A 21,106-nucleotide genomic window follows, 5' to 3' on the forward strand; every position below is an offset into this window, starting at 1 on the left:
CTGGGTCAAGCCAAAGGCAATACAATCTTGGTCTTAGCCATGCCACCTAGCATTTTAAGAAGCACTTCTGGACAGAAAAGGATTTCACATATGCAGTAGGACAGATACAGACATAAAAGACCTCTAAACGAGACAGTGTGTTTTATTTCAAGTTTTTTTTCCGTTTTTTTTTTATTGAGAAAAGGAAAAAAAAAACAAGTTTCCACCACCGCCCAGCCTCCCATTTCCCTCCCCCTCCTCCCCCCACCCTTCTACCCCTCCTCCCACCCTTCTCCCCCTCCCTCCACTCCTCTCCCCCTCCCTCTCCAGTCCAAAAAGCAATCAGGGTTCCCTGCCCTGTGGTAAGTCCTAGGTCCTCCCCTCTCCGTCCATTCCTAGGAAGGTGAACATCCAAAGTGGCTAGGCTCCCACAAAGCCAGCACATTACGTAGGATCAAAACCCCATGCCATTGTCCTTGGCTTCTCATCAGCCCTCATTGTTCGCCATGCTCAGAGAGTCCAGTTTTATCCCATGCTTTTTCAGTCACAGTCCAGCTGGCCTTGGTGAGCTCCAAATAGATCAGCTCCACTGTCTCAGTGGGTGGGTGCACCCCTTGTGGTCCCAACTTCTTTGCTCATGTTCTCCCTCCTTCTGCTCCTCATTGGGACCTTGGGAGCTCAGTCCAGTGCTCCAGTGTGGGTCTCTGTCTCTATCTCCATCCATCACCAGATGATGGTTCTATGATGATATGCAAGATATTCGTCAGTATTGCTATAGGATAGGGTCATTTCAGGTTCCCTATCCTCAGCTGCCCAAGGAACTAACTGGGGACCTCGGCTTGGGCATCTGGGAGCCACTCTAGGTTCAAGTCTCTTGCCAAATCTAAGGTGGCTCCCTTAACTAAGAATTGTGCTTCCGTGCTCCCCTATGGACAAAGGTCTGATCTCCAAAATATATAGAGAACTCAGGAAACTAGACTTTAAAATGCTAATTAACCCAATTAAAAAATGAGGCACTGAACTGAATAAAGAATTCTCAGCAGAGGAAGTTCAAATGGACAAAAGACACTTAAGGTCATGCTCAACCTCCTTAGCGATCAGGGAAATGCAAATCAAAACAACTTTGAGATATCATCTTTCACCTGTCAGAATGGCTAAAATCAAAAACACCAATGAAAGCCTTTGCTAGAGAGGCTGTGGAGGAAGGGGTACCCTCATCCATTGCTGGTGGGAATGCAATCTTGTGCAACCACTTTGGAAATCGGTGTTTCGGTTTCTCAGGAAATTCGGGATCAACCTACCCCTGGACCCAGCAATACCACTCCTGGGACTATACCCAAGAGATACCATATCATATGACAAGAGCATTTGTTCAACTATGTTCATAGCAGTATTATTTGTAATAGCCAGAACCTGGAAACAACCTAGATGCCCTTCAATGGAAGAGTGGATGAAGAAAGTATGGAATATCTACACATTAGAGTACTATGCTGCGGTAAAAAACAATGACTTCTCAAATTTTGCATGCAAATGGATGGAAATAGAAAACACTATCCTGAGTGAGGTAACCCAGACCCAAAAAGATGAATATGGGATGTACTCACTCATAATTGGTTTCTATCCATAAACAAGGGTCACGGAGTCTACAATTGGTGATCCCAAAGAAGCTAAGTAAGAATGTGAACCCAAGGAAAAACATATAGTTGTCCTCTTGGCTATGGCAAGTAGACAAAATTGCTGGGGAGAAAATTGAGATCTTGGGGGTGGGGTGGGATGGGGTTAAGGGGAGATGGGGAGAGAAAAGGGAGAAGGGGAGGATGGGGGGAACTTGGGGAAAAAGGAGGATTGGGACAGTGTGTTTTTAAAAATGTACATAGACTTGGGAGGGAGAAAAAAAGAGTATACAGAGTTATAAAAAGAAGTAAATCATTTAAAAAATAAAACAAAGTCTTCAAAATGACAGAGTACAAGCAGTCATAGATTAAAGGAGTAAAGAAAAATAAGCCACATAAAGATGGATTATACACAGAGAATCTGAATTATGTATATTAATGTGTTTTCTTTGAATCTTTCAACTGTGAATGAGCTAAGTATAGAGAGACATTTCATTGTATGTGTTGCTAAGCTAAACCAACATGTGTATTTTAAAGTTATTTTGACTTCAAAATTTGAGTCTAAGGATAAGAGAACTTTTACAGCTGATAAACAGCTTTAGTAATGTGGCAGGATACAAGATCAACTCCAAAAAATCAGTCGCCCTCTTATACACAAAGGATAGGGAAGCAGAGAGGGAAATCAGAGAAGCTTCACCATTCACGATAGCCACAAACAGCATTAAATATATTGGGGTAAATCTAACCAAGGAAGTGAAAGATCTATTTGACAAGAACTTTAAGGCATTGAAGAAAGAAATTGAAGAGGATACCAGAAAATGGATGGATCTACCTTGCTCTTGGATTGGGAGGATCAACATAGTAAAAATGGCAATTCTACCTAAGGCAATTTATAGATTCAATGCAATCCCCATCAAGATCCCATCAAAATTCTTCACAGATCTGGAGAGGACAATAATCAACTTTATTTGGAAAAACAAAAAACCCAGGATAGCCAAAACAATCCTATACAATAAAGGATCTTCTGGAGGCATTACCATCCCTGACTTCAAACTCTATTACAGAGCTACAGTAATGAAAACAGTGTGGTACTGGCATAAAAACAGAGAAGTCGACCAATGGAATCGTATAGAAGACCCGGATTTTAACCCACAAACCTATGAACACCTCATTTTTGATAAAGGAGCTAAAAGTATACAATGGAAGAAAGAAAGCATCTTCAACAAATGGTGCTGGCACAACTGGATGTCAACCTGTAGAAGAATGAAAATAGACCCACATCTTTCACCGTGCACAAAACTCAAGTCCAAATGGATTAAAGACCTCAATATCAGCCCGAACACACTGAAAAGGATAGAAGAGAAAGTGGGAAATACCCTACAACAGATGGGCACAGGAGATCGCTTCCTATGTATAACCCCAGAAGCACAGACATTAAGAGCAACATTGAATAAATGGGACCTACTAAAACTGAGAAGCTTCTCCAAAGCAAAGGACACTGTCACTAAGACACAAAGGCAACCTACTGACTGGGAGAAGATCTTCACCAACCCCGCAACAGACAAAGGTCTGATCTCCAAAATATATAGAGAACTCAAGAAACTAGACTTTAAAATGCTAATTAACCCAATTAAAAAATGGGGCACTGATCTGAACAGAGAATTCTCAACAGAAGAATTTCAAATGGCCAAAAGACACTTAAGGTCATGCTCAACTTCCTTAGCAATCAGGGAAATGCAAATCAAAACAACTTTGAGATATCATCTTACACCTGTCAGAATGGCTAAAGTCAAAAACACCAACGATAACCTTTGCTGGAGAGGTTGTGGAGGAAGGGGTACCCTCATCCATTGCTGGTGGGAATGCAATCTTGTGCAACCACTATGGAAGTCAGTGTTTCGGTTTCTTAGGAAATTCGGGATCAACCTACCCCTGGACCCAGCAATACCACTCTTGGGAATATACCCAAGAAATGCCCTATCATATGACAAAAGCATTTGTTCAACTATGTTCATAGCAGTATTATTTGTAATAGCCAGATCCTGGAGACAACCTAGATGCCCTTCAATGGAAGAATGGATGAAGAAAGTATGGAATATCTACACATTAGAGTACTACTCAGCAGTAAAAAACAATGACTTCTCGAATTTTGCATGCAAATGGATGGAAATAGAAAACACTATCCTGAGTGAGGTATCCCAGACCCAAAAAGATGAACATGGGATGTACTCACTCATAATTGGTTTCTAGCCATAAATAAGGGTCACGGAGTCTACAATAGGTGAATCTAAAGAAGCTAAGTAAGAAGGGGAACCCAAGGAAAAACATATAGTTATCCTCTTGGCTAAGGGAAGTAGACAAAATTGCCGGGGAGAAAATTGGGATCTTGTGGTGGGGTGGGTTGGGGGTAAGGGGAGATGGGGAGAGAAAAGTTAGAAGGGAAGGAGGTCGGGCCTCGGGAAAGCAGGAGGATTGGGATAAAGGAAGGTTGGACAGGGGAGCACGGAACCACAATTCTTAGTTAAGGGAACCACTTTAGGGTTGGCAAGAGACTTGACCCTAGAGGGGCTCCCAGGTGCCCAAGCTGAGGTCCCCAGTTAGTTCCTTGGGCAGTTGAGAATAGGGAACCTGAAATGACCCTATCCTTGAGCAATACTGACGAATATCTTGCATATCATCATAGAACCTTCATCTGGTGATAGATGGAGATAGAGACAGAGACCCACACTGGAGCACTGGACTGAGCTCCCAAAGTCCCAATGAGGAGCAGAAGGAAGGAGAACATGAGCAAAGAAGTCGGGACCACGAGGGATGCACCCACCCACTGAGACAGTGGAGCTGATCTATTGAGAGCTCACCAAGGCCAGCTGGACTGTGACTGAAAAAGCATGGGATAAAACTGGACTCTCTGAACATGGCGAACTATGAGGGCTGATGAGACGCAAAGGACAATGGCATGGGGTTTTGATCCTACGTAATGTGATGGCTTTGTGGGAGCCCAGCCAGTTTGGATGTTCACCTTCCTAGATATGGACGGAGGTGGGAGGTCCTAGGTCTTACCACAGGGCAGAAAACCCTGATTGCTCTTTGGACTGGAGAGGGAGGGGGAAAGGAGTTGGGGGAGGGGAAGAAGGGTGGGAGGAGGGGGCGTAGGGGGGGAGGAGGGGTAGGGAAATGGGAGGCTGGGAGTAGGTGGAAACTTGTTTTTTTTTCTCCTTTTCTCAATAAAACAAAGAATAATAATAAAAAAAATAAAAAAATAAAATTGAGGGCTGTGCTCAAAAAAAAAAGAAAAGAAATATAGGTTAATATATAATCACCCAAATAGTGAAATATATATATGGAGAGAGATTTCAGTTGTATAGGTATAAAGATTACCAGAATATGAAATATAAAATGTGTTAAGAACTTAAGACTTTTCATTACAATGGGATATATATGCTCCTGGCAGCATCAATATACTTCAAGAGGTTGATGGCAACAAAGAGCTTTCTTATGGAGTTTGTCAGCCATTTCCGCAAAAAAAAAAAACCTGTTCTTTCTGGACTGCTTGATGTTATGCTGTATGAGCTGGACATGCAGTACCCACAGAGAAATGACTGGGTTTTTTTGAGGTTAGATCTTTATTTAGTTGTTATGGAAAGGAGGGGAGAAGGGCAGAGAGGGGGGTAGACAAAAGCTGCCTCTTTGAGAGAGAGAGAGAGAGATGGAAAGAGAAGAAAGAGAAGAGAGGGGCTAAGGCTGCAAGCAGGAAGGGAGTGGGCATGGTTTGTCTCTTAAAGAGACAGAACATTACACCAGTTATATTGAAGGAACGATCCTCTGAGATTCTAATAAGCATTCAAAAATAATCAAAATGTTTTTATTGTTGATAATTATTGTTAGAAGCTGTACTAGTATTCTCTGTACAATATCTAATGCTGTATTACTGTTTTATATCAATTAATCCTCCCAAACCCTCTCACAGAAAGGTTCTAGATTTATTCTAAATATGAGAAATTACTGTTGAATTTGACTAAAGGTAAGACGTTTCTTCAGGGCTCCTCCTTCATGAAAGAGTCTACCAAACATTCTGCAGGACATAGAAGAAAGTGATTGACAAGCTACTTATATAGGTGGAAATGTCTTTGAAATTTCCTGCTTCATAGGAAAGTCTACCAGATACTATGGCCCTGTAGGCTGAAGATGGGTGCCCCAGTGTTACAGAAGAACTTTGGTTGACTGTCCAGGCAGCAAGATGTCTCTGTCATTTCTACAGTTTTGGAAGCTGCTTACAATGCAGTTCCTGTTTATTTAGCTAATATTATATTCTTCTGGAGGCTTTGATGGAGTTGAAAAATTTATAGATATAGTTTTCCATAGTTCTGATAAAACTAAAATAGATATAAATATTTTAACCATAATTTTTTCTTGATAAATGTTTTGTTGTATGTATTCTTGCTATGTTAAAGATAAAAACCTTCCTTTTTATTTAGACAGAAAAGGGGAGGTGTTGTGGAATTCCACTCTGTATGCTGTGAATGTTTTATTTTCATTGGTTATAAAGAAGCTACTTTTGGCCAATGGCTTAAGAGAGTAGAGCTGAGTGAAAGATCCAGACTTAGATATAAGGAGAAGGAGAAAGTAGGCAGAGTCAGGAAGAAGTCATGTAGCCGCCGCAGGAGACAGATGCCAGACACTGAACAGAATATTACTGATAGGCCACAACCACATGCAATGTATAGATTAATAGAAATGGGTTAATTTATTATCTAAGAGTTAGCCAATAATAAGCTTGAGCTAATAATAGGCCGATCAGTGTTGTAGTAAGATAATTTCTGTGTAATTATTTTGGTTCTAGGTGGCTGGAAAATGAACAAGCAGCCTTCAAGTACAATCTTATATTTAAAAATCAAGTCAATCAAAGTATGTACAAATATATGATAAGGAAATGTGATGGTTCAGATTAACTTTGCATGCTATAAATTAGTGACAAATGTTTTGAAATTTAACCAATTTTCATATTTTAACTAATATCTCTGCATTTTATATGATACCATTTAATCATATTCATCTGACTCCCCTGCCCTGAATAATAAACATATCTGTCACAAATCCCTATGTCCATAAAAGTTAGTGTCCTCTATTTTTTAGTTTGCACAACTATTTTTTTGTTTTTTAATTTACTCTTTTGAGAATTCCATACATAAATATTGTATTTATATCATCCATACTCATAGTTTTCCTCACTCCAACACTTGCTGTGCCCTCCCAACTCCCTCTCAAATGCATCTTTCCTTCAGTTATTATTGTTATACTCTCTCTCTCTCTCTCTTTCTTTCTCTCTCTCTCTCTCTCACACACACACACACACAGAGAGAGAGAGAGAGAGAGAGAGAGAGAGAGAGAGAGAGAGAACCTACTGTGTTTATATAATGTTGGGCTTACTGGATAGCCTATCAGGAATCTTTTTTAGTATTATTATTGAAAATTTTCGCCTCTTTCCAACCTCCCACTCCCCTCCTCTCCCCTCTCCAGTCAAAAGAGCAGTCAGGGCTCTTCAGCCCATGGGAAGTCCAAGGTACTCCCCCCTCCATCCAGGTCCAGGAAGGTGCAGCATCCAAACAGACCAGGCTCTCCCAAAGCCAATACATGTAGCAGGATCAAAACCCAGTGCCATTGTCCTTGGCTTCTCAGTCAGCCCTCATTGTCCACCACATTCAGAGAGACCAGTTTGATCCCATGCTTTTTCAGTTCCAGTCGAGCTGGCCTTGGTGTGCTCCCATTAGATCAGTCCCACCATCTCAGTGGGTGGGGGCACCCCTCACAGTCCCGACTTCCTTGCTCATGTTCTCTCCTCTTTAGCTCCTCATCTGGGCTTTGGGAGCTCAGTCCAGTGCTCCAATGTGAGTGTCTTCTATTTTTAATTAGCTACTGAGTCCAATTTTTGCTGCATGTAAACTTCTAGTAGTGGAGTCATCTACTGAAGTACAGTTAGTCCACCAGGCAGCATTACCCTTAAAGAAAGTGGATTCTCCTGATCCCCAAAGTTATTAGCTCTCTATAACTCTATTGGGCACTTCTGAATCCCATCACCTTTTGTGCTAGAATATTTACTGGCTTGAACTTGTTTAGATCCTATGCAAGCAACTACAGTTGTGGACAATTCAACAATGCAGCCACCCTCTCACATATGGAAGGCACTCTTGCACTCTAGCCCTTCCTGACCTTTGTCCTTTAGAATCTTTTAGGTATGACTTCTGTTATAGTCCATGAATTTTAAGGATATGGCAGAGAAGGAGTTGCAGAAAGGAATAACTATGACTAATTACGCTTGGAAAAGCCTGATGGAAAGCTAGATTTTGATCATCTTCCATGTATATATGAAAATACAGACTATGTTGAGAATTATGCAAATTTCAGAAGCCAAAGTTGTCTAATAAATAGCCCATTAACAGATGTAAGATATCTACACCCAGATTGTTCATTAGCATTGTCCTGAAGACCACATAAAAAACAGGATACTGCAATTGTTCTTTGTTTCTAATCATACCATGAGAGTAAGATCCTATAGCAGAAGACATTAAACACACAAGTTGTTGTCGGAAAGTCTTGCTGCTTAAAGCTGATGTTCACCACGTCCAGACATCTCTGAGTTTTGCACAAATGGAAGAATCCTTTCCCCAAGCATGGCTTCCTATTCTCTGCCTGACTTATTTGGAAGCTGTCCCTGAACTTAGATGCCTGACGTATATTTAGAGTGACCTTTAGCCAGGCTGTGGTGGTGCACACCTTTAATCTTAGCAGAGGCAGAAGCAAATGGATCTCTGTGAGATCAAGAACAACCTGGTCTACAAGAGCTATTTCTGGGAGAGTTTCCAAAACTACAGAGACACCCTGTATCAAAAAAAAAATACAAAAAGAGTGACCTTTAATACAGTTCCTTGCAAATTCTCTCCCCCTGCTGCCCATATCCTAAAATGTGTTGTGTTACAATCTGTATGATGGAACTTTACTGCCAAATGTAAATAAATCATACTATGAGCACCTACTAGAAGACTCTCCAGCTTTTGTCCCCATCCTATATAGTGTCATCACTCCCTGAGATAAAATTAAGCTGTTTCACCGAGACTGACTCCAGGAATTGTTTTCTTTCATACTCAGAGTTGTAAAAGCCCTGTTAACCATTCTGATCCCTATGGCCTCATTGCCTGGTGGCCAGTGTGCCATGAGAAAAATGGAGACCCCATAGTTGGAGCCGTTGAACGGGGATTTATGGGATGCACAGTTTGTGAGCAGGCACCTCCAGTTGGTAGTGGCATTTTTGACTGATACCATGGTTCAAAGGATCAGTCATCTCTCCTCATCTGCTCTACTTTTTGTTTGAGCTTTTGAAGGGACTGGATACAATTTTTGTGCAATGGAAACAAACCCTGATGAAAGCTACACTTTGAGAATCTTTACATGTATATATGAAAAATGCCCTACATTGACAATTGTGCACCTTCCAGAAGCCAAAGGCATTTAATAAATTACCCTTTATCATATGCAGGATATCTACATCAGATTGTTCGTCAGAGGTGTTAAGATACTACCATTGCTCTTGGCTACTAACTAAATCATGTGAGGAAAGTCCTCTTGCAGAAAACAGTAAACACATTGGTCATAGGCCATGTCAACAGTGTACTTGACCAGGAAACTTTTTCCTTGATGGCAATCTTTTATAGTACTGGAAGATGCTTGAGAGGATTTTTGTGTGTGTGGGAGTAATCAACAGTCTTAACCAGCAGTGAATCCCATGAATTCCTATAATGATCAACATGGCAAAGGAGTGTATATATAGAATAGTGTCATGAATATTATATGGGTAACAAACCACTTTCTGCTCATATTTCAAATCCATTCAGTTTGAGTAAACACATGCTGCATTTCAGGCCAAAGATCTATGATTTTGGAGTTTACAGGCCCAAGAATGAACCTACTATTTATTATTCTGATAAATGGTCTTAATATAAAATTGCCTTCTAAATTTGAATCTTCTTTGAATGCACTATTATATGTCTCAGATCTAAACAAAAGATTTTATTTGTGATGTGGATGTTGGTTAACACAGAAACTTACAACTCATCAAAATGTAAGGAATAATTGTTGATGGAATATTCAACTAATAATGATAAATTAAAGATTTTATAATTGAAACAATATTAACAAAATTAATAAAAATATTTATCAGAATTGAAATGACACATATACTACTATTTTGGGTATGGGAAAACTTTAATATCAAAGAACATATGGATTGCTAATTAATCACTTTCCATTCATACACAAGAATGAAGTCTCTATCAAGTCAATGAAAAATAATTGAAGATTCAGTCATAAACTATGGTAGATTAACGTTATATTCATCTAGGTTTTCTTTAGGAGTAATTAAAATCCAGGAACTTAGAATGAACACCTTGAAGAACATATCAGAACTTGAGATAAAAATCAACCTTCATTTATCTTCATTTCTTGATATAATTTTCAGGACAATAGGTTTTTCTGGAGTAAGAATCAATGTCTTTCCTAATTTCAAGGGAACCTAAAATAGTTAAAAAAATACATTGGTAAGTTAAATGAATCACTGAATTCCACTGAAGACTGACAGAACCAACATATTAAGAACAATAGCTACTTATTCCTGTGTTATCACATGGCTATTACCTAGCATTCAGGATTTAAAAGAGGGAGGCAGAATACAAAATTAAGGCTTGCTGAGCTACATAGGATGTTCTGTATCACACTGAACCTCATGGACTGCTTCCTAGAAAGTAAGAAATCTATCATTATAGGTGAATAAATGACTTTTTATCAATGTGGTGGTTTGATAAAACATGGCCACCAAAGCGGGTGGCACTATTAGGAGGAGGTGTGGACTTGTTCAAGAATGTGTGGTCTTGCAGGGAGTAAGTCACTACAGAGATGGGCTTTGAGGTATCATATGTTCAAGTCATGCCTATTGTCTCAAGCCACTTCCTCTTGCCTTTGGATTAAGATGTAGACTTCCCTGGTACCATGTCTGCCTTTACACCACCATACTCCCAGATGTCATTCTTCCTAGAGTAAATCTCTGAAATTCTATACCACAACCTCAATAAAAATGTTTTGTTCTTTAGGAGTTGCCATGATCATATTGACTCGCCACAAAATAGAGATCCCTACTAAGACAAACACAGAATCTTGAATTACTTGCATTAAATATGAAAACATGCTTCAATCTATTCATACTTCAACATACAAACTTACCGCCTATTCTGTAAAAGGCCTGAAACAAAAATTTTATATGTCTTCCCTAGTAATATAAATGTTAATTAAAATGTAGACGTTTGAACCTTGTAAAGAACATTTGTGAACACATAGAAAACACATTTTAACAGGTTATATAAAGTTAAGTTTTATTCAGTAAAACTGGAAAGACACCACAAGGAGGTTTTGTACATGGCAAATGCTATTGTCTGACTCTGATTTCTAAACAATTTCTAAAGAAATTTCTAAACCTTCCAATCTGATACTTGTGGGTTAATGATACTGGAAGGGCTTTGGCAATATTTAAGGTGTGAGTTCTCTGTATCTCTATAATTCAAGGATGGTGCTTAAAAGGGAATTTTCACTCATTTTACTAATTTTTAAAATGATATTTCTGTCAGTTTGTGGCAGAGATGGCCATCCAATAGAATAAGAATCCCATGAGGAGTATAAAAATGTACAAACAGGTTGTCTCTTAGTTTAAGAAAGTCATCTTGTAGGTAGCTAGAGCCATCTTTTAGATTCCTAGACGCCTAAAACTTACCTATGATCATAATAAAATCATTCATCTGTATTGTGTTTGTGTATAGAACAGAAAGAGAGCTACCTACATGTCACCAAAGGAAAAATGATCATATTATATTCCTCTTCTATGATGATAATCTAATGAATTGTGAGTGTCATTTAATACAAAAATCATAATGTTAAACTTCTTGGGCATTGCTTCATTTAACTTAATGACAACACATTCTTAAGTTCTTCAGAGGAAGCATTTTAACCATCTTTCTAAATGTGATACCTTACATTAAAAGTACACACAGAAATTATCTGAGGACTTGAATTACCAGGTGTATTTCCCATAAGAACATGTGTAAACTCAACTCACAATGGTGTGCTTGTATCCCTAGGCTGAGGATCTTTACTTTTTGATCACTGCTGTGAAATGCAGTCTGTTTTCTTAAGGCTCCGATCTCTCTTTAATCGGCAAGATTCCAGACCAGACCCCAAAATAAGAGCAATCATCTAACACAAAATAGACTTGATTGACTTAAAAATTAAGGAGAAAAAATGGAGATAGAGCACAACATTGAGTGTGACATGAGGTGAGGGTGGTCATGGGATAAATTGTAATAAAAAAGTGAATGTTATCAAAATGAAATGTATGAATTCTTCAATAATTAATAAAACATTTTAAAGAATACATAAAAATGCATCTGTTAAAATAATTTTGTAAATTTTTTATATTTAGAATAGTTTTAAGATGTTTCAATGTATTTATTGGTGGATTTTAATATACAAAATGTCTTTAAGGAATCATTTTAAGTTTTGAAAAGAAGAAAATTAGGTGATTTAGAAATAGAGGATGCTTTAATGAATACAGAGAAAATAAAAATGGAAAGTGCATGTGTTAGTTAATGGGTTATGGGGGTAGGGACAGTGGCAGCCGGAAGATAGCATATCTAAAAGACAGGAGTAAATTTCACAGTGAAAACCTACTGAAAGTTCTTGGCTTGGAGGTAGCTTGGTCGATTTGAACTTGCAGGATAAGATATAAGGACGGATGAAGAAGGAAAGAAAATACATGGATATATAAAAATGTAGGTGGATGCCCGATTGTCTAGACCAGGGTCCCTAAAATACATGGAAAAGTGCACAAAATGGCTAAGCAAAGGAGTCTTTTATATTCATGAATAATGGTTTAATGCATGGATTTTTGTCTGTGTTTATTAATGGGAACTACTGTGGAACTTTGAAAGTCTCTGGATTGGTGAAGGATTTTGGACAGACATTCTGATAGGGCACAAGGATAATAGGTGACCATTATACCTCTTGGAAATGAAATTATATATTTACATATATATATATATATATATAAAATTGTGTTTCAGGTTAACTATATATATGTAAACATAATTTGAAAATTAATATATATTTATAATTTAAAAATCTGTTCCATGGTTGTGGGAGCCAGAGGGGGCAAGGATACTAGTGAACATGTACCAAACTATCAACTAAACATATATCATAGGGGCTTAGAGACTGAAGCAGCAATCATAGAGCCTGCATGGGTCTGTACTAGGCCTGTTGCATACATGCTGTGGTTGTTTAGATAGGGGTTTCTGAGGAACTCTTAGAAGTGGGAATAGGAATGGATGTTTCTGCTTCTTTTTCCTGCTTGTGGGGCAGATTTTGTGTCACTGGCTTGTTCCACCTAGCCTTGCTATAAGAGTTTATGCCTAGTCTCATTGCATCTCGTTATGCCTTGTTCAGTTGATATCCCTAGGAGGTTTGATCTTTCTGAAGGGAAATGGAAGATCAATGGATCTTGGGGATAAGTGAGGTGAAGGGGACTTGGAGAAGGGGAGGAGAGAAAGAGGAGTGATGGGGGAGAGTCTTCTGGCTTGTGTTAATTTCATTGGTTAAATAAAGAGACTGCCTTGGCCCTTTAATAGGACATAAAATTAGGTAGGCGGAGTAAACAGAACAGAATGCTGGGAGAATGAAGCTGAGTCAAGGAGTCGCCATGATTCTCCTACCGGACACAGAGGCAGATGAAGATCTTCCTTGGTGAGACACCTCGTGGTGTTACAGGGATATTAGAAATGGGTTAGATCGATATGTAAGAGCTAGCCAATAAGAGGCTGGAACTAATGGGCCAGGCAGTGTTTAAAAGAATACAGTTTCCGTGTAATTATTTCAGGTAAAGCTAGCCAGGTGGCGGGATGCAGCCCAGCCCCGCTGCTCCAATTACAACAGAGTGGCGCCCAGATTTAATGGGCTAAACCCACTCTAAAACCTGAGAGAGCTTAAATTTAAACAGAGTAAAAACAGAGTTTAACGCAGAGTTTTGCTCTTTGTTGGTGGCGTGCCATAGAGAGATTTCCTGATTCAGCAACAGCAGCAGAAAAAAAGCTGCACCGTTTTAAAGCTCGGCTTCCTGGGGCTGTGCTGCCAGTGTGAACTCTGGCTTTAAAGCATTTCTAAGGCTTTTAGGGGACTGGATGTTTGTGTTCCCACTTGGGATCGGAAGGAGAGTGCTCTGAGACCGTGCCCATGGCTCAGCACTCCCCACCTGCACCTGGGCAGATGGCCGAATCAGGCTTAGGCAGCAGAAGAGCATGGCAGATTTCTGCCGCCATACAGAGACGTGTTTTCAGACTGCGCAGTGCTCTGTGTGTCAGATTTGGCTGTAACTTGGATGAAAAGTATTTCTGTGGTGCACACTCAGTCTCAGAATTAAAGTGCTGAGTGCTGCTCCTACCTGGCGGCCCCAGAGCTAGCACAAAATGGTACATCCTCCATTGTGAAATTTTCTGACTCAGCAGCAGGAAAAAACTGGCTGTTTTAAAATGCTGTCTTTCTGGGCTGTGCCGCCATTGCAATCTCTGTCTGGCTCCTGCAGGAGACAGAGTCTTTGATGGCAATGTGGACTGCTGTGTGCCTGGAACTGTGTGTGGCTCAGGGGCACCAAATGGCTCTGAGGCAGGAGCGGCTAGGCTCAGCTCTGCCATGCTGAACTGTGCTGGTCTCAGGCAGGAACTACCATAATTACCGTAAAAACAGCACAGTTGAGGTTTCGACTGGGCAGGACACAGGTGGTACCGTATTATTTGTACATGGTGCAACTTAAGTTTTAAAGAACTGCTTAACATTTTAAGAAATGCTCCTGGATAGTAAAAAAAATTTACAGATTCACAATAGAACAGATTCAGACACTGTTGGATGAATGTACGTAGGCTTGGGAGAGAGAAGAAAAAGAATATAAAGAATAAAGTTAATGTCTTTAAAAAAGGGTAAAGTCTTTAAAGAGACAGAGTGCAGATAGTTAAGAGATTAAAAGAAATAAAGAAAAACAAGCCACGTAAAAATGGAAAATTCACAGGGAATCTGGATTATGTACATTGTGTTTTCTTTAAAATTTTTGACTTTGAAGGAGCTAAGTACAGAGAGACATTTCATTACATGGGCTGCCAAGCTAAACCAGAATGGATATAAGGGTATTATGATTTCAAAATTTGGGTCTAAGGATATGATGCTTTGGAGAGGGTCTTCTTTTGTTTTCACAGAGGACCAGACCCTGTGGATTGATTCTATCCTGATATGGTATGATAGACCACGGCCTCCCAAAAAGTTCCTGTGAAGACCCTCAAAAAAGTACTTCACTGAATTGCCAACTGAGATAAACCTGGCACACAGGTTATACCCTAAATGACCTGATTAACAGCGCCCCCATTCAGCAGGAAGCAGTTTGGAGAGAAAAAACTGCGCCCATGTTCCCAAAATATTGTTTATAAATGTTCTTTTACATTTAAAGGGGGGAAATTATATAGGTATGAATAATTTGCATTGTTATGGATCTTAAGGTCAATTTTGTTATATTTATATGTATTTCTGGTCTTGATTAAGGTATTGTGATTCTGTAGTTCATTTTTAAAATGTAATGTATAATTAGGAAATATAGGTTGTTGATGGATAATAACAAATAATAGTCAAGTTTGTAATCATATTACTTAGATTTTCTAGATATATAGAGATATATTTCAGATAGGCATTCTTCATATCTCTCAAAGGCTGCAGAATATGGCATTTAAAATATTTTAATAACTTAAAACTTTTCATGACAATGAGACATGTCTGCTCCTGGCGGCACCAATCTACTTCGAGAGGAAGATGGGCATCGAAGAGGATCCTTATGGAGTTTGATAGCCATTTGGGCAAGAAACTGCTCTTGCCTGGACTGTTGCATAAAATGAACACAGAAAACCTGCAGAGAGAGGACTGCTGAACTTGCCTAAAGGTGAGACGGTCTTTTGGGATTCATGACTCATGAAAGAGTCTGCAAGACATTCTGCAGGACACAGCAGATAGTGACTGAACTGTCTTTGAAATTTCCCGCTTCATGGAAATGTCTGCTGGATACTATGGGCCTGAAAGCTGAAGATGGATGCCTCAACAGTACAGAGGAACTTTGGGTGACTGTACAGGCAGCGATATGTCTCTGTCATTTCTAGAGCTTTGGATTTCATGTTTGCTTAGGTAATATTATATCCTTCTGGATTCTTTGATGGAGTTGAAGAATGGTTAGTTATAGTTATAGTTTTCCTTAGTTATGATAAAAGATAAAATAGATATAAATATTGTAACTAATTCTTGCTTGATGACTGTTTTGTTATATGTAATCTTGTTAAAATGAAAGCCTTTCTTTTTTGTTTAAACAGAAAAAGGGGAAATGATGGGGGAGAGTCTTCTGGCTTGTGTTAATTTCATTGATTAAATAAAGAGACTGCCTTGGCCCTTTAATAGGACATAAAATTAGGTAGGCGGAGTAAGCAGAACAGAATGCTGGGAGAAAGAAGCTGAGTCAAGGAGTCACCATGATTCTCCTACCGGACATAGAGACAGGTTAAGATCTTCCTTGGTGAGACACCTCGTGGTGTTACAGGGATATTAGAAATGGGTTAGATCGATATGTAAGAGCTAGCCAATAAGAGGCTGGAACTAATGGGCCAGGCAGTGTTTAAAAGAATACAGTTTCCGTGTAATTATTTCGGGTAAAGCTAGCCAGGTGGCGGGACTCAGCCCAGCCCTGCTGCTCCAATTACAACAGAGGAGTCTATGGTAAGGATGTATTTAATCAGATGAGAATAAACAAAAGAATGTCTGTTCCATGTATGATATATACAAGTATAAAAAAATCCATAACAAAGTCTATTATTTTGTCGAATATTCATATAATGGTAACAAGAAGAATTACTCGGCTTCAATAATACTATACATAATCATATAAGGAATATCTTCATTTAATATTCATGATCTTTCATTTAAACTTACATAAAGACTTATTGCTCCAGAACTCAATAGCCCAAGAGCCCACACATGGTTTTATAAAGATCTCTCAATAGAGAAAATATTAGGTAACAATAAAACAGTATAATCCATATATAAATTTATTTATTCAATATGTGTTATATATATTCAGTATTACATATATATATGTATATATATATATATATATATGTTTATAAAATGCCTATAAGTAAAAAACAAAAGCATACTAAAAAGAATATGATCTGTCTCACCTCTGTTTCTTCACAAGGCAGCACGGAAAAGTTCTGCAGGATTTTGACAATAGCAAGCTTCATGTTAATGAGAGCAAACCTCATGCCAATGCAGCGTCTAGGCCCATATCCAAAAGGCAGGTATGTGCAAGGATTAATTCTATCTTTATTTTCCTTGCTGAACCTGGTATCACAATTGAACAAGAACATAAATAATGAAACATGAAATGCACAAGAGCAACATGTTTGCAGTTTTCAGTTTTCACTTACATCCCTCTGCCAGCATCACACAGGGGACTTCAGGGTGTTCAATATTCCAGTCATGGAGTGTTTAATTCATTATGAGATTTGTAAGTTAATATTCTTTCTATAACTTTATGGTAAAGGATGTCCTAATGTTAAGAAGATGATGTGTCATGAATGCTCATTGGAATGAAATGTGTCTTTGAAATTTAAAATATTAAAGATGTTGTGTGTTATCAGTGTGCAAACATCACAAAGTACTTGTGGGGGAGAAGGAAGGAATTGCTCTGACACTTGAGTTGGGGATTTGCTCACTGTGGATGGAGGAGATACATGGTAGGAAAGAATTGTTTCTATTCCAATCCCTACTCTCCTCACCATCCTCTCTTTTCTTCCTGTCATGGTTTCATTCCAGTCAGCCTAATCTCTTTCCTCTTCCTCATCCTCTTTCTCTCCAGCCCCCTTTTTCCTCACTACAGTCCTTTCACAAAAACTGTCACCCCCTCACCCACCTCCAAGTGTCATTCAGTGAAGTAGGTAGCAAGGACACAGCTGCTTCTCTACTCTGTTATCCATGAAATTTGTGTCCACCCTTCCCATAGGAGAAATGCTGATTCTGGAAATGCTCTAGAAGACTTTTAACCATCTATTCTGTGAGAGTTATTAAGTATCAAGGAAGATTATGAAACAATTTCTAAGCTATTTTATAGAACAGCATTGGGGTCAGGTGAAGGTTGTATTGGTTTGTGTGTACAAGTTGAGCATGGTGGGAAACTCTTGGGGAACACACATGAGAAACACTGGGGTTTCTGTAGACTTCTTCTATACTGTTTGATTACAATCATAATATTTCTTTTCTTTTTTTTAAGACAGGGTTTCTCTGAGTAGCTTAAGAGCCTCTCCTGGAACTTGCTCTGAAGGCCTGGCTGGCCACAAACTAATGCCTCTCCCTCCTGAGTGCAGGAATTAAAGGCATGCATTACCAAAATCTGGCCAGTAACAATATCTTTTTAACTTCTTCATTCCTTACTTCTTGGCCTAGTCACTGATACCCTCTGAGTCTATATTGTCTGAAATTTGGAACAACCATAGAAATGAATAATGAATGCTGTCTGATTTTATAGTCACTAAGATAAAGTGTGTATATGTGGTGGCTATATAGATGGGACATAGAATCAACCTGATCAGAAAACAGGAGCAAGTCAATTCTTCTTGACTAATAAGCACTATACAGAGAACAACTGCCAACACCAGAGACACACGGCTAAGAATACGTTGTCTTAGGCATCCAGAACTTCATGATAGAGGTGACTGTATGTATAAATTTTTGGTCTCCTAATTTAACTGCATCTATCTTAAAGTATAATTTTCACATGAGGAGCATGATATGAATTAGACAGGTTATATAAATAAAGGAATACAGATACATATGAGAACCTAAATAATAATTTGTGAAAAAGAGGTTATGTACTTGTGGAAGTATGGAGAGAAGAATATAGGAGAGAAACAAGAATAAGAGGACTGGCATTAACATCAAAGAGGAGACTTTCTGCAGCTTCTATCTTCACTAGTCTCTAATATAATGGGTTCCAATATTTGATAAATGATTTTTACATTTGGGAACGTGTCCAAGAGTTCTTGTGACAATATGAACAACATTAAAGAATATAAACCTAACAGCTTAGAAAATTATCTAATTGATTTTCTAATCATGTTAATTGTGCTTGCTCTTTTTGACACACATACACTTATTCTCTCTCTCTCTCTCTCTCTCTTTCTCTCTCTCTCTCTGTCTCTCTCTCTCTCTCTCTCTCTCTCTCACACACACACACACAACCATGTATCACTAAACAGCATTTGTAGGTCATAGAAAGCAATAATTTATAAAACAGGATGAAACTTATATTTTATGAATTTTTAAATATCTATACACGTTTAGCAATATATTCAATCATTTCATATACTAGTGCAATTGATATTAAGTATTTGTGGTAGTTTGAATGAAAATGGCTCCACAGGATCATAGGGACTGGCACTATTGGGAGTTGTTGCTGTTTTGGAGGAAGTGTTTCACTGGAAGTGGGCTGAAATCTCTGAGGCTCAAACTAGGTATATTGGCTCAGTCTTCTCCTTCTGCTGCCTGCTGATCTGGATGTAGAGCTCTCGGTTATTTCTGCAGCCACATGTCTGCCTGCACGCCACCATGCTTCTTGTCTTGATGATAATAGACAAAACCTCTGAACTTTAAGCCAGCCCCCATGTAATGTTTCCATTTATAAGAGTTGCTGTGGTCATAGTGTCTCTTCACAGTAATGGAAACTATAACTAAGACAGGTTTTGAGAGTCTAAAAGAAAATTACAAAATTCGGAACTGTCATTTTTTGTTCAATTGAAACACATGTATTTTCTACTACAATTATCACTTTGTACTACTGATATTCTAAAATCAAACATACATGCAAGATAATATCAATTTATATTAATGTGCTTACAGAAAGAGACTGAGCATATTAACCTTCTTAGAGAAGTCTGATTCTGTGTACATTCCCCCTTTCTGAGTCCTCATACCTTTCAGGACGGAACTGCTCAGGCTCTGGCCAGTATTTTGGATCTCGGTGTAGAGTAAAGACAGGTATAATCACCACAGTCCCTTTGGGAATGAGCATACCATTGATTTCAGCATCTTTCTTACTAGTTCTTCTAATCCTATCAGAAACTGGATATAATCTCAAAGCTTCACTCACTACCATGTCAAGATATTCCATCTCTTGCAGGACTTCATAAGTGGCAGGTGCCTGGGAAGAGTAAAAATCAAGATTTTGTTGATTTGATATTTGAAACTAACTTTCATACCAAACTATAGAGTACTTTTATGTTTGTAGGAACTCGTCATTCAACCATATTAGTGACTGGATTTATCACTAATAAGTCATATTTACAATAGTCATGTGTGTTGACATGCTAAAGGGCCACTGAAATTCATGATGAAGTGAATATTGAAGAATATTAGGAGAAACTTATACTTAGGTCCAAATCTTCAGTATTCTTCTGTACAATTTTCTTTTCAGTAATAATGAATGGCATATTATGTCAATCTCTTCAACATAAATTAGCCATTGAGGATGTGATAACTTATAAAGGAAGGAGGCCACAAGTTCAGAATGTGGAAATATAATGTAAAGAATTGTAATTTCTTTTTTTAATTCCATATAAATTCTTTCAGAAGATAATTCACAGTTTTTAAATACTGTGATTAAATATAACATTACTATAAATGAGCAATTTGAATGTTCTTATTAATCAATGCCATAGTAAAGAGGAATAGTATATAAAATTACAGTGACTAACATCAGTAAGATCTTTTTTCTTTGAAACTCATCATTGTTAAATGGATAAAAATGGAGACTAATTGAGCAAATATTTCTATTCTACTGAAAAGTAACCAATATCTCTATGCTTAGTTCTTGATAGAGAACTTCCAGTGGTGCTTAAAATGGTGTTCTAATAAATCTTGAACTTCCAATATCCCACAGCATAGAGTCACATGAGAAGGAGGTCTAGATGAAAGGTTAGAAATTACTAGATTAGATTTGTTTGTGTATATCTGGGAGAGTAGTCCTGATGGTTCATTGATGTAGCAGGATCCCACCAATTGCAAGTGGTACTGTACCCTTATAGGATAAACTTGGTTGTAGGAGAACATCTAAATGATGGTCAATGAGTGTACCAGAGAACAGCCAGCATCCTCCATATTTCCTGCTATACTTCAGTGGCTGTGAGAGAGTACCTTTGTCAGAAGCATTGCTGAGTGGAGTAGCAAGCAGCCCTGACTAAAAACTCCTGTCTTGAGTTCCTTTATTGACTTTCCTCAGTGATCGACTATCATGTAAAAGTATAAGCTGAAGTAATTGTTTACTTCCCATAGTTGTTTTGGGTCATGGTATT

The 21,106-nt window shown here is 38.5% G+C and overlaps 1 protein-coding gene across 1 annotated transcript in view; it reads right to left on the bottom strand.

Annotated features, from left to right (window-relative positions):
- Window positions 1–9,631: 9,631 nt before the first annotated feature.
- LOC121445245 (cytochrome P450 3A13-like) overlaps window positions 9,632–21,106 on the bottom strand; it is a 41,068-nt gene continuing 29,593 nt past the window's right edge. Inside the window, exons 11-13 of the mRNA XM_041647290.1 lie at window positions 19,730–19,956; window positions 16,940–17,102; window positions 9,632–10,155 (exon numbers count right to left, since the gene is read on the bottom strand). Of these exons, the coding sequence (XP_041503224.1) occupies window positions 10,069–10,155; window positions 16,940–17,102; window positions 19,730–19,956 (477 nt within the window). The 3' untranslated portion in view covers window positions 9,632–10,068. The remainder of the gene's footprint in view (window positions 10,156–16,939; window positions 17,103–19,729; window positions 19,957–21,106) is intronic.

This window comes from Microtus oregoni, unplaced genomic scaffold, assembly GCF_018167655.1.
Source record: "Microtus oregoni isolate MIOR12 unplaced genomic scaffold, Mior012 000003F_ref0000135, whole genome shotgun sequence".
Classification (NCBI taxonomy): Eukaryota; Metazoa; Chordata; class Mammalia; order Rodentia; family Cricetidae; genus Microtus; species Microtus oregoni.